This window comes from Scatophagus argus, chromosome 23 (assembly GCF_020382885.2).
Source record: "Scatophagus argus isolate fScaArg1 chromosome 23, fScaArg1.pri, whole genome shotgun sequence".
In the NCBI taxonomy this organism is placed as follows: domain Eukaryota; kingdom Metazoa; phylum Chordata; class Actinopteri; family Scatophagidae; genus Scatophagus; species Scatophagus argus.
In genome coordinates this window covers 1,790,342-1,804,960 of record NC_058515.1, presented here as the reverse complement: position 1 = coordinate 1,804,960, position 14,619 = coordinate 1,790,342, and the positions used below count along the sequence as shown (strand labels likewise).

Genomic DNA, 14,619 nt, shown 5'->3' with positions numbered 1-14,619 from the left:
CATGTCAAAATGAAAACAAATGTATTCAAAGAAATGTCAATTAATGAAGATATAGAACTGCAACTTTACTCCATTCTTTGTAAAACTGCTCAACCTCTGCCAGGTTGCACAGGGATCTGACATGAACAGCCCTTTTCATGTCCAGCCACAAATTCTCTATTGAATGAGGTCCGGGCTTTGACTCGGCCACACCAGAACATTCGCCTCGCTGTTTTTGAATCACTTTTGTGAGGCTTTCGCTGTATGCTTCAGGTCATTCTCTTACTGAAAAATAAGTGCTCTCCCAAGTTGTAGTTTTCTTGCAGACTGAATCAAAATTGTCCTCCAGGATTTCCCTATATTTTGCTGTATTCATTTTATCCTCTACCTTTATGAGCCTTCCATGGCTGGCTGCTGAGAGGCATCACCACAGCATGATGTTGCCACTACCATGCTTCATGTTAGGGATGGTGTGTTTGTGGTGATGTGTGTGGCAGTGGCTTTATGTTGAGTGATTTTTCTTGATTCTTGCCTCTCAGAGGCAGATTGTTAACCCGCTTCGCTGATTTAAACTGTAGTGATCCACTCAGGCCAGAACACCTACCCTCTGCAGAGAGAAGAAGAGTCGTATAACTAAGCTGGGTGGCTTGGTGTACATATATGGAGAGTAAGATCACTCATTCTGGTGAAGGACTGACCCCCTCTGAACAATCTGCTTGGTTGCCTCTGCAGTAATCAATCACTGACACGAGAGCACAGTCGCCACTTGTGGATTAGAAAGTTCTGGGGAGAGTGCATCTAAGACTGCTGCTCTATTCTGTTAAACGTGCATATTGTTACGGGTGTTGAGCTGTGATTTTCCACCCCTGTGTGCGTTCAGTTGCAAAACCACACACACAAATACACAAATATATCCCCACCCAATGTGCATTTGTTTGCATCCCAATAAATGAAAGGAACATTCTTATTGATGCCCCCCCCCCAGCAGCCACATCTTCATTCATCATAACTCTGCATCAGTTAATGTTCACTAGAACTCACATATTAGATTTTGCCTACCTTAATAACTCAGTTTTCACATCACACACCCCCTGCAAACCAGCCACCTCCACTGCATGTAAACACTACACTGATCAGCCGCAACATTAAAAACACTGACAGGTAAAGTGAATAACATTAATCATCGCTTTACAGTGCAATGGTCTATAGGGAAACTTTAAGCTCTGGCAATCATGTGGATGTTCTTTGACGCATGCCACCCACCTAAACACTGCAGACCAATCCCCCTACAGCAACCGCTTCCTGTCAGCATAAGCCTTCTCCTAGCTGGACAATATACCTCATCACCTTTTGAAAACAGCTCAGGAATGTCTCAAGTATCACAGCTACAGCCAGCAGACTCCCCAGATTCCAACCTGATCGAGAATCTTTAGGTTGCACTGGAATAAGCAGAACCCATCTCCCACCTGGAGGCCCCCACCTTCAATGCACAAGACCCAGAAGATCCAACATTCGACCACAAAATACCCCCCAGAGGTCCTTCTCCTGACAGGTTAGAGCTGGTTTGGCAGCACGAGGGGGGGCTACAAATTATCAAACAGGTGGTTTTAATGTTTAATGTGGCTGATTGGTGTGTATCACTATTATATTTAATTCAATTCAATTCATGGTTAAAAGTGATGAGCATATATGAGGTGCTTTCTGGTATGACAATCTCTTACATCGCTAATGCGTATCTTCTGATAAATGTGGCTGTGATAAGGTGAATTTCTGATCAGCCTTACCAGCCCAACATGAGTTCATTTTTGTTGGATTTTATTGATAGAATAATTCTGTTTGTTCAGCAGCCAGAGGACTGCATCTAATTGGTTCGATGAAAGGGTGGGGGTGGGGGAAGGAGGGGTGGTGCTGGTTGCAGAAAAATTTTATGAACGAAATCTAGTCTGCTGACGTCAATGTGGACTGCTTGACGCAGGAATCACATGGGGCCGGGAGGTGGAGGTATAAGAGAGCTGCAGCCGTCTGAAAATAAATCAGACAAGGAGCGGAATCCCTGGAGTGAAATGCTGAGGAGACCGTAACTGGAATGAACAAACAATAATAAGTAGTGACGCTTAACGTAAGACAACAAGTCACCGCGACCCACGCAGTACAGGCAGGCAGTTGCGGTCTCCGTGTCACAGCGGGACTTCAAACAGCTTTGAGCGTGACGTGACGAGGAGGGGAAGCTGGAATCTCCTCTCTACAACCACATCGACTGCATGTGAGTGTCAGCTTATTATTGCTGTACATTTTGTGGTGAAAATGAAATCTGTTGAGACTGGCTGGTTATCAATACAGAGAGATGTTTAAAAAAAAACAAACAAACAAACAAAAAAACAACAACAAAACAATCACTCTGAATGCTTTGTAGCCAAACCAAAGCTGTTGTGCAGATCATATCAGCTAAAATTAAAAAAAATATATATATATGTACAGTTTGTATGTGATTTCTGATTGTCAAGTTGGAGCAGGTTGACTTAGAGCTGTGACGTGTAATGCATTTTAATATACGCAGAAATTCAATCACACATTTTCAGTCAATGGCTCACAGACATATAAGTAGTTTTAAATGAGACTTTGCATAATGTTGTGGTGAAGTGCGGCCCCCATGGGAGCTGAATGTATACTTGGACTGCCATATTTCTTTGTTTATGGTGAAAACAGAGGTGGCCTCATTGTCCTTCTCCTCTTCCTCTTCCTCCTCCTCCTCCTCCTCCTCATCATCATCACAATTATTGTCATTTCTAGTCATCACCATGACTCGCTTATAGCAAAAAAAAATATCCATTCACAGTAAAAATGCTGTGATACCACAGTGAAAATGAGTAGAAAATGTCCTTTGTTGGGGGGTTCAAAGGTTTTACTGTTAGTGTGTAGGCTGCAGGGAGGTTAGTCATGTTTACAGAAGTCTGGAGGTGGCTTTATGCCGACAGATATTTCTTGATTCTTGCCTCTCAGAAATAGATTAATCTGTTTTGCTGGTATAAGCCACAGCGTAACATGCTCATGTCAGAAAACCAGCCTTCTGCTGGAGATCATAAAATAACCAAGGTATTTTTTTATTTATTCATGGAGGATAAGATCAGTCACATTAGATCTTGCCTATCTTGATAATTCACTGCATTTTTGCCCCCACCAGACCTCTACTGCAATACAGCCACCTACACTGCCTTTACTGCAGAATATGCCCTCCTCAACCAGTCACTTAATCTGTTATCTCACCTTCAGTGTTTCCATCAGAAATAAACTTGTTTCCTGGATGTTCCTAAAAAAAACCTCCAAAAACCTGAGTGTTGTGAAACAACTGCACACTAATCAGGTGAGATATTGCAGATTTTTCTTGCTTGGCTTAGAATAGAAGATTAGACAAAACTACAGCATCACTCGCAGTGAACGGCGGCAAAGAGAATGTGTGTTGCCCTGCAGCACAGCACTGGTTCATCAAAAGAAGAGCATGTTATTAAAGCAATGTAAGTTACCTCTAGCTGCATACATTTTAAACGTGTACATCTCAGAAACTCTCTACTAGAGAGCGGACAGATATATATGTAGACATCTTGCCTGTTGCAAAGAAGGTATGGTAATAGCATACATGTTCTGCTGTAATCTATTTTAAACTAGCCAGTCAATATCACTGCACTTGTTGAACATCATAGTGATGCGTTGAAGATTTCAGCACCAAGGGCAGCAACAGCTCCCGCCTCCCCCCAACTTCTGGGCCAAGCAGCATCAGAAACTTTCTTTGGTGCTGAGCTGAAATGAGTAATGCTACTCTATTGGCCAAAAATAAAAACATACTATCTCTGGCCAGCCACATAATTGTGTATTTTGATCTTTTTCTACTCTGCCCACACCTGATTAGATAAAATAGGGTTTCAGTCGAGCACAAGATTCGGTGCCATTCAGTTCTTCACTGGCTGAACGCACCTAATCCAGCTAATTAGATGTGGGTATGAGAAAAAGTACATATAAAATGTATGTTCTCTTGTCGAATATGAAATTTGACAAGATAAACAGTACACCTGTGCCGGTGTTATGTGAATTTTTTTCACATGTAATGCAAAGTTGTTGTTGCATGTGAATGCTCACATTTCCTAGCTGAAATATAAAGTAGAAAGATGAGACTTTATTGATCTCTGAGGGGAAATCTAGTTGTTACAGCAACCAACCTTTAGCAGGACAAGACAGTGCAAAAGTACAAAAAATTATACAAAAAAAAGATAAGATTATAAAAAATAAAAGGTTATATTGTTGTTGTTGCTGTTGTGTCGAGGATATACACATATATACAGTCAATGTAGAGAGGTATGGTGGATGAAGTTCTATAACCATCATGAATATCATGAACAATCAACAAATTTAATATCTCCCAAAGGAGTATTGCATTGTGTGTGTGTGTGTGTGTGCGCGCGCACAGGTGGGAAAAATAAAGTGTCTGATGTTTTGTAAAGTAGTGGGTGGTACATGAGGAGTAAATAAATAATGGGCTATAGATATTGTCCTGTAGGTAGTCCTGTAGGAGTGGATGAATCACAGCAGCAGTCCTAGTGCTAGTCCGAGTCCGAGTCCGAGTCCACTGATGTTGTAGACTCTGACTGCTGTCAGGATAAAGGACCTTCGATAGCATTCCTTCTTGCACTGTGGGTGCAGCAGTCTGCAACTGAAGGAGCTTCTTAGGGTCCCCACCATCTCATACAGAGAATGAAAGAGGTTGTTCAGGATGCTTGACAGCTTGGCCAACATCCTCCTCTCACCCACCTCCAGAGGACAGCCCAGAAGAGACCCTCTTTATCAACTTGTTCAGTCTTTTCTTGTCCTTCTCTGTGATTCCACCACTCCAGCAGACCACAGTGTAGAAAGTTACTGATGTGACCACAGCATCGTAAAAAGTCCTCTGCAGTGTCCTGCACGCTCCGAAGGAACTCAGTCTCCTCAACAGGTGTAGGCAACTTTGTCTTTTTCTTACAGAACACTAGAGCTGTCCGACCAATTTGTTGTTAATGTGGACACCCAGGTACCTGCATGTGCCCACTATCTCAATGTCACGTCTCTGGATTTTCCTACTGAAGTCAGTCACCATCTCCTTTGTCTTGTTGGCACTGATGTGAAGGTGACTGAGTTCACACCAGTCGACAAAGTCCTTAGCCACCTTTGTGTATTCCATGTCGTTCCCCTTTGATTGTCATCCAACGATGGCTGTATCATCAGAGAACCTCTGGATATGGCAGCTGTTTGTGTTGTAGTGAAAGTCCGATGTGTGCAGGGTAAACAGAAAAGGGAGACAGACACACAGCCATGAAGCCTCGCATACTGTGGTCCGTTGTTGAGGTCGATGACCCACACAGCCAGCTGGCTGTCCATTCCCGCTCTTTCCAGCTTCCCTTTGAGCAGCGACGGCTGTGTGGTGTTAAAGGCACTCGTGAAGTCAAAAAACATGACCCTCACAATGTCTCCAAGCTGCTCAAGGTGCAGGAGGGATCTGTGCAGCAGGTAGATGCCAGCGTCATTCACCCCAATGCCTGATCAGAAGGCAAGCTGCAGGGGGTCCAGATTGGTGCTCACCAGGGGTCGGAGGTGGTTAATTATGAGCCTCTCCGTGGTCTTCATCAGGTGTGAGATTAAAGCCACAGGTCTGAAGTGCTTGGCATATACGATCTTTGGTACTGGAACCACGGCGGAAGTCTTCCACAGAACTGAAACCTTCTTTAAACTGAGGCCCAGGTTAAAGACGTACAGTACCAGCTGACAGAGCCGGTCTGCACAGTCCCTGAGCAGTCTGGAGCTAATGCCATCTAGACCTGTAGCTTTTCACATCTTGATCCTCTGTAGTTCTCTTCTCACCTGAACATTTGTTATGCAGAGGTTGGAAGGGGGGTGTATAGTGAGGTGGGGGCTGAGGGAGAGGAGGGTTGAGGTGTGTGGTTCTCCTGACTTCAGGGAGGGGAGGAGATGAGAAGTGTGAAGTAAGTGGTCCATGGGAGGTGCAGAAGATGTGGGTGTTGCGGGGGTGAGGAAGGAGGGGCAGTCACAGAGGACTTGGTTGGGATGCAGGCTGGTCTGAGGGGAGAGTGGGAGAGAGGGTGTGTTCAGAATCAAATCTGTTGAAAAACAGATTAAATTCATTAGCCCATGCCCGGTCTCCAGGTTCGGGGCCCTTCTCACTGTACCAGCTATATCCCGAGACTGTTTTCAGTCCTCTCCAGACCTCCCTTGTATTTTTCCTCTGTACCTGTTCCTCCATCTTCCTCCCGTAGCTGTCCTTGTCTTCTTTTATTTTCTTTTTGAGTTCCTTTCACACCTTCCTCAGCTCTTCCTTGTCCCCAGATCTAAAAGCCCCCTTCTTCTCGGGGTCACCCACAGTGTATTGTTAGGGAAACACTGCACCGTTGGTGCATGGTGTTCTCTACACAGAACTTCATATAGTCTATAATGCAGTGTGTCAGGCTGTCAATGTCCGCGCCATGTAATCCATACAGCACCTCCTAGTCAGTGTTCTCGAAACAGGCTCTCAGCTTGTTGTGTTTGGCGATTGTTGTTTTACCACAGGTTTGCAGAACCAGGTGAATCAGGTTGTGATCTGAGCTACCAAGCAGGGTGGGGCTGTAGGCATGTATAGTAAGCCCACAGTCATACTGTCCCTAGCATGGTGGCATGTAACATACTGTGTGAAAGTGGGGAGAGTGGAGGACAGGTGACATGGTTGAAGTCTCCTGAGATGAGAAGAAGGGTATGGGAGTGCACGGTTTGCGGCTGTGACACCAGGCGATGACATGGGAGAACTCCGTGGCAGGTAATATGGCCGAAATCGCATGGCCAACGGTTCAATAATATGTGTACGATGTTTTACATGTACAGTGATGTGCTCAGGGTTAGCTACACCATCTGTCACTCATAACCATCGCCATCCCCGCTTCCTTCCTCTTACCACTCTCCTTTGTTTTCCGGTCTTCTCTCATGAGCTGAAATCCGTGCAGGGAAACCTGCAGGTCTGCATTGAGTCCATTCTGGAAAGACTCTGGGTCTCCTGATGTCGACATATTAATTCCGAAAAATAGAAAAAGCCAAAAACTAATCTTGCCATTCCACATCCAAGTAACAAGAAGTACACAAAAACAACAAACACAGAAAACACAGAAACAAAGACGGAAGCAACACAAATGAATGAATGAATAAAAAATCAGAAATACATACATTTTGCTAACTTATTTATGTGGAATTTTTGAAAGGTAAATATGATTATGTGGATTTTTCGCAAATGAAATGGCGAGCCACATGATGAATTCACTAACCCAGAGCAAGGTGTGAGTAACAGTCATGTATTATGTAACTATACTATTTGTTTTGTCGCGTTGAGCACTGCATATGTTGGTATTGCATAGCCTAATCCTAACAACAAAAATAACTGCAAAGCCTCATTCTTAACCTTTGAACATGAAATTGTGCTTGAGTTTTGGAAATGGTATATATTTTTTTCAATAATGTGTAAAGATGTAAACTAGACCCTCTTTGATTGAACGGAAGCAAGTTTTGTGAAGAATTAAGCAGCTGTACAGAAATGTTTGCTAAATAAAATGCAGTCTAAAGCCAAAGCATAAGCAAATATGATCATAAGTGTTATCGATGAGGATTGAAACAGTCGTTTTTTGAAATTGCAAGAAATAAAAACGCAGGGATTGAATGTTTGATTGCATGGTCACAGAGGGCAGGAACCAATCCCAGCTCACACTGAGAGGCAGGGACGGCCTATTTTGGGACTTAAAAAAACCAGACAGACTACCATTGAAAGAATTAGCAGGTATAGATAATGAATGAATGCATTGTAGCATTAAAGCTGACAGACAATGACAACTCTCATCTCTCAACTTTAATGTGATTCATTATCATTAACACAGAATATTCTCAGTATCTCAACTCTTTAGTAGCATCGTGAGGTGAAGAATAATCTAAAAAAAAAAAAGAAAGATGTTTTTTGACTTGATATCAGACTGAATTGTCACCTTGTTATAGTTCATTTTCATCTGCAGTCTGACAATGACCTTCACTCTAACCAGTGTCCATGGGGAGGGGCGTTCATTTTCCCATTTTACTGTATATTTTAATGATGACAAGTTTGGTTCAGTCTATATGAATTATGACTCAGAAGTGTAGCCAATATTTGATAAGAATGGCAAATTATGCAAAAACTATGTAGTCTCACCCCAATATTAAACCAAACAATTCATACTCAAACAGTCTTAGGACTAAGTCAGACATTTTATGCAGAACTCAGTCATGAAAACAGCAACATCATGACAGCTGCAATAACTTACCTTCTGATGGTGAAACCCGGGACTCAGGAGCAGAGCTGGTGGGAGAGATAGCACAGTGGAGACTGCACTTGTCATTGCTGCAGTTGCTAGGTGGGTGGTAACATCAACACTAGTTCCTGGGAATCTACAAAACTGCTATCAGTAAGTGATTTTTGTAGTGTGGTTGCACCAGCCGAGTAACTATCCTCATTAGGCGAGCTTTTCTTGTGGTAACCCATTTTCTTAAGTTCATTTCCACCAAAAAATTGCTTTTGATTGCTGATACCTAAACCAAGCTATGCAAACTCTCATGAGCTTGACTTTACTCATGTTGTTACACACAATTCAAAAAGAGTCTAGCAGATCACCAGCAGAGGGTATACTTAGACCATATTTTCAGAAAACGAGCCAGTTCTTTTAGACTTTCATCACACAATAATGAAAACAAAATGATATAGTACACAAGGATGGAGGCACATACAGGACATGAACAATTTGACAATGCCATTAGTCCTACCTATAGGGCTGATTGGCTAACTGTTAGGCTCCCAAAGCTATTTCAATTGAGAAACCACAACTTCATGTAACAGTGCTAGTTGAATCAGAAACAGTCAACGTGTGGACCCAGGTAAAAAAAAAATAAATTCTGTGATACTGCTGTGATTTTGTGCAACTTTGCAAGAAGTCAGACAGTTATGAAACCTGAAACCTCCTTTACTTAAAGATGTGCAACTGCATTTTTATCTCTCCTTCAGGTATATCTGATCCAGCTACCTTCTCAGAGCCAGTCCTGCTTTGAGTGGCCATGACTGGGAACCACAATGCCTCAAGTGCCCTTACCCTCCTGATTCTTCTGACAGGGGCCTCCTTCCTCCATTTATCCACCACCACCCCTGGAAAAGTCAGTAACCCACACAGAGACACTCTCCCTGGCTTGTGGGTGTCAGAGGACGAACAAAGAAAGGATGAGGAAAGACAATCAATGGAGAAAGAGAAAGCAGGGGAAGAAGAGGAACTCTTTGAAGATGTGGATCCCAAAACACTTGCAGCGGTTTTACTGGAGGCACTGAATCTCTCACAAGTAGAGACAAGGAGGGAGGGACAGGGGCGTGATGGGATGGAAGAAGATATGAAGGATGAAACAGAGGAGATTAAAAAAGAAGAGGCATACAGAAAAGCAAGAATGATGGAGGGAGCAGCCAGAGACCGAGATGGACGACAGGAGTTGGAGCTGCTGATGGCTGCACAGGGGAAGGAGCAAGAGAAAGAGCAAGAAGAAGAGATTAAGAAAGCTCAAGAAGAAGAGGAGAAGATGACAGAGAAGGTGACCAGTCATACCACAAGCCAGACCATCCAGGCTCAGACAGAGCAGCAGCTTGTTAGTCCAGACATAGAAGGGGAAAAGAGGCGTCATGGAACAAACAGCCCTGAACATGGCAGCAGTGAAGAGGAAGAGCAGCTCAGTCCCGAGGAACTGAAGAGCCTCGAAACCGTGATGAAGGAGTCTCCTCGTTTAAACACTGCCACTAAGAGGGAGGGTGATTCCGAGCTAAACCAGAGAGAGAGCAGAGGTTACAGCAGTTACAAGAACATCATACCGGTCAACAAAAGCAGTGACCTCGCCATGTCTAAGAAGAAACTCAAATGGCAAGAGGAGACACAAAAAGCCATGAACTTCCCAACATTCAGAGGGAATTTTATGGATGACTTTGAGAATAGTAATTATGCTGGTAGTAAAGCAGCACAGTCCCAGATTCCAGAAGAGCAGGAGGTGACAGAAGATAATGAACTGGAGGAAGAGGAAGATGAGGAGTTGTTAAGTCCTGAAGAGGAGGAGGCTCAGGCTAAAGCGGAGCAGGAGGAGATAAGGAGGCAGGCAGCTGAGGCACAGAGAGCTAAGATGGAAGAGGAGAAGTTGGCTGACATCGCCTCAGACATGCTGCTGCGCTACATGGTCAAACAGAATAATGGAAATAAGAAGTACAGCTCATCTCTCTCCAATGCTCTAGAGGACAAGAGGTCCGATGAGCAACAGGAAGTGATGGAGGAAGACGATATCGATCCCCAGACCATCGACAAGCTGATAGAGATCTCCAGTAAGCTCCACCTTCCTGCTGATGATGTGGTGGACATCATCAGTGATGTAGAAAGGAAGAAGAAGAAAGATGTGCCACTCGAGATGATGTCTCATTGGCAACAACCTCCAACTCCACTGTCTTCTTCATTATCATCAACCAATGGTTTCTTGACATTTTTGATTTCAGCAAATCAAAATAAATTCCCCATCTCTAAACAATCCTCTCCAGCTTTCAATCTCCACAAAACAAGATTTCAGGGGAAATCACCAATAAAATCGCAGGATCTCTGGAGCAAACTTGAAAGGCCTCTGCAAGCCAATCAAAATCCTTGGCCCAAACCTCAAAAGCCTCTGTCAGTAAAACAGGACCTCTGGATCAAATCACCCAAGTCTGGCTACCCTTTTTACCCCTACACACACCCATCTTACCACCAGATGAGGCCCTACCCAGACTACTATCCCATCTATTTTCCTCCTCTTCCCAGACCCAAACCTCGTTACAATGCCCCCAAATCCACCCACACCATCAACAACTTCCTGGGAAATTCCATAGGTAACACCTACAGTTTCACTCCCAAACACCGTTACCATAGCTGGGTCCAACCCCAGCTGAGAAAACCCCCAGCAGGTCTCCAACAGAAGCCTTACTACATCAGCTACCCACTGCCACTGTACCCCCGAACATTTCAGAACATTTTACCCATTCCTAAACCACATTCACCTCCTCAAGTGATCCCTCCTCCACAGAAGCAGTTTTATTACCCGGCACCAGCAGTGACAAGAAATGAAGATTATTTTGTGGTTGGAAAGCAGCCAGACAGTAGTAACCGTGATGATCTGGAGAAATACATGCAGCAGATACTCATGAAGAGACTGCAAATATTGGACTGAAAGGTGAATGAGAGGAGAGCAAGAATAAGGAAAAGAGGAAAAGAGGAGAGATTAGCAGAAAGCAGTGGATTTTTGTGGATTTTGTTTTCCTGGTATTTGTTTTGTTTTACATACTGTATGTAACAAGTTTCTTTCCTCTATTTTGATTAGTTGTATTTTTGACAAGGACGTTACAGAAAACTTTCCAGAGGTAGTCTGGATAAAATGGAATTGTTAAGGAAACATACAGGTCCTCATTCTTCTGTTAAGGAGGAGAAACGGGTCTGTCGGAAAGCAGCATGACAACATTCTCCATTTGGACATTTTACAATGCCAACAAAGGAGGACACTTAAATATGTCATTATCTGTATCTTTTAAAAAAAAGAAAAAACCTGAATCAGAGAGTGAGAGTCGGATGAATTATAGACAGTGATGGATGCTGGAAAATGTTTCATGGCTGATGGAATTTTGCTCTCTAAACACAAACACAACATTTGTGTAATTATCTCAGGCAGGGACATTTGAACAATATTTCACTTAAGAGAGTCTCTCAAAAGTGACATACACGTTGTGGCCAGAAGTATGTTCCAGTCCTATGTGATAGTTGAACATGTGATTCCTAAATTGTGTTCTTTAATATTCTGCTATAATAGCCTCCACCCTTCTGGTTTCAGGCTTTCCACCAAATTTTGAAATCTGGCTGCAGGAAATTTTTTTCCTTCCAGCCGTAAGAGCATTAGTGAGGTCGAATGCTGTGGCTCAGTTCTGGTTTATCCCAAAGGTGATTGTTGCAGTTGAGGGCATTTTCATGTTATAACAGGAAAGGGGAGCACACAAAGTTGGAATCTCACTATTGTTTAAAATATCACAGTGTACTGGAGCTTTAAGATTTACCTTCCTTCTTTCATTGGAACAAAGGGACCTAGTCGGAACCAGTAATAACAACCCCAGACCACACGTCTGCATACTTTTGGCTATATAGTGTATGAGCTGACATAACTAGACATGCTCAAGTCCTCCGTCACTCAGTTAATTCACTCAGATGCAAAAAATAACCCAAGCTTCACAAATCCCCCTCATAATAAACCTGGATCTGTTGAGTCTTTGGCATACTTAAAGCTAATAACCTATATAAATTTATACAAAATTATATATTGCTCCATTCATAATCTCTTTATAACCTATGCCGTTTGTTCTCAGTAGTTGTTAGCAAGAAACTGATGCAACAAATCGACTAGCAGTGGTTGCTATTTTTTTTTTTTAATCATCAGGGAACTTGGGGATTCGACAAGGTCGGGTTAGAAAACATAGCCGATCTGGATCACTTGGATCAGGCTGTAACCGGCTGAGTTGAGTGAGTGCATGGGACTCACTGAGGCAAACCAACCTGGATGTACAGGACACGTGACTGTAATCGAGATTTTTATGGCTCTCGGTTACACTCACTTGGCTCAGCTGATTACCGCATGACCCATATGAGCCAGATCGGCTATATTTTCGGCCATGCTGGAAGTTTTTCTAACTCAACTCCGTCAGCTCCCTGAGTCCCTTGCTGACAAATAAGGTAGCAAACGCTGCATGTAATTCATGCTGTTTGTTGCAACAGTTTGTTCCTAACAACCACTAAAACAAATGGAGTAGGTTTTAAGGACAATGAATGGCACAATTTAAAGTTTGAATTTACATGGGTTGTCAACAGTAAAAGTTACTATACATTATGTTTATTTAATACTCGTCTTAACTTTATTTATCCCAAAGACATGACACCACATAGCAATCTAACGTGTAGCTTATATCTTTTGCTGTTGGAAGCAAACATTCTTATAGTCATGGGGATATCGCTTGCACCCTTGATTGTGGGGATTCTGACTTGCATGACCCAAGAGAACTTTGGAGGTGGGTTTCACCAGTAGGTTCTTGGTAATACTGACTCACAGGACTCAAAGGACTCAAGTAACTCGCATCAGTATATTGAGTGATCCAAAAGGACTCATGTCCGTACGTGACTAAACATAACTATCATCTCTTAGAGATGAAATCAAGATCATGTGTAATTTGGAAATGGCCTTATGCCGAATCCGTTTGCTATACTTATCTCTTAAAATTAATGCATTTTATTTGTGTATTGTTTTAATGATGGTATTAAAATGCACCAAAATTTGTCATGAGAACACCTCCTTTTCAATATATATGCACACACAGACCCACCAGAGCCCTTCATAATGGCATACAGTGCACCAAAAAGCATATTTCATAACAGGACTATGAAAGCCATGCTCACACCACTATAATGGATGACTCATCCTTTTGCATAACTTAAATTACCTTGTTGCTATGGTGCCAAACCCTGACCAAACTCTATATTGCATTCTTTTACAGCTGGCACTTTTAGAGGAGAATACAATGGTGAAAGAATGCTATTCTTTAATCCAACATGTGTGTTTTAATCAAGAAGGCTGGTGTTATTTTTCCCATGAAAATATCAAATCAAGTCAGTCTATCTCTGAATACTTCTGTAGCACTCACCTACAAGACTACTAGCTCCTACAAAAGTTGTAAATATTTTAAACACAAATATTTAGTTTCATTAGCAAAATGCTAAATAATTTCCTGAAGCATCTGGCCAGTAGTTTTTACTGTTGCTCAAACAAAAGAAAGAAGCTGCAGTTGACCTGCAGTTGAAAGGCCTGACTGATGTATCCTCCTCCTTGCTGCATTCCACTGCCTCTCTGTCTTTTGCATGTTTTTGTTATCTCCATGCAATGAATTGCGAATTGTACTAATTGGGATAGCCGAAGGGCGACACGGTGGTGCAGTGGTTAGCACTGTCGTCTCATAGCAAGAGGGTTCCAGGTTCGAATCCCGGTCTGGGCCCTTCTATGTGGAGTTTGCATGTTCTCCCTGTGCCTGTGTGGGTTTTCTCCGGGTACTCCGGCTTCCTCCCACAATACCAAAAACATGCATGTTAGGTTAATTGGCTACTCCAAACTGCCCCTAGGTGTGAGTGTGAGAGTGTGTGCTTGTCTGTCTTTGTGTGTTGGCCCTGCGATTGACTGGCGATCAGTCCAGGGTGTACCCTGCCTCTTGCCCGTAGCTGGGATAGGCTCCAGATCCCCCGCGACCCAGACGGATAAGTGGTATAGAAAATGGAGGGATAGCTGAATACATTTTCAGACAGTCGGATCTTAAAAGGTTAAACCCTGCTTACTTTCTATGTGTACACTGTGCAATGGTGCTTTTGTTGAGGACTATTTTCAGTGGAGGATTAATCCACATTTAGTGTTCTGGTGTGTGTTTGGAGCAACAGGATGTGTATGTGGTATTGGGTCAATTTAAACTACAGAGTGTTTGTGTTCATTTTA

General features: G+C 42.9%; 1 protein-coding gene across 1 annotated transcript; it reads left to right on the top strand.

Annotated features, from left to right (window-relative positions):
• Positions 1-2,110: 2,110 nt before the first annotated feature.
• On the top strand, positions 2,111-12,781 carry vgf (VGF nerve growth factor inducible). The gene is made up of 2 exons (XM_046381496.1): positions 2,111-2,242; positions 9,065-12,781. Exon 2 carries the CDS (start codon positions 9,115-9,117, stop codon positions 11,275-11,277), a length of 2,163 nt encoding a protein of 720 aa, XP_046237452.1. The 5' UTR covers positions 2,111-2,242; positions 9,065-9,114; the 3' UTR covers positions 11,278-12,781.
• Positions 12,782-14,619: the final 1,838 nt, after the last annotated feature.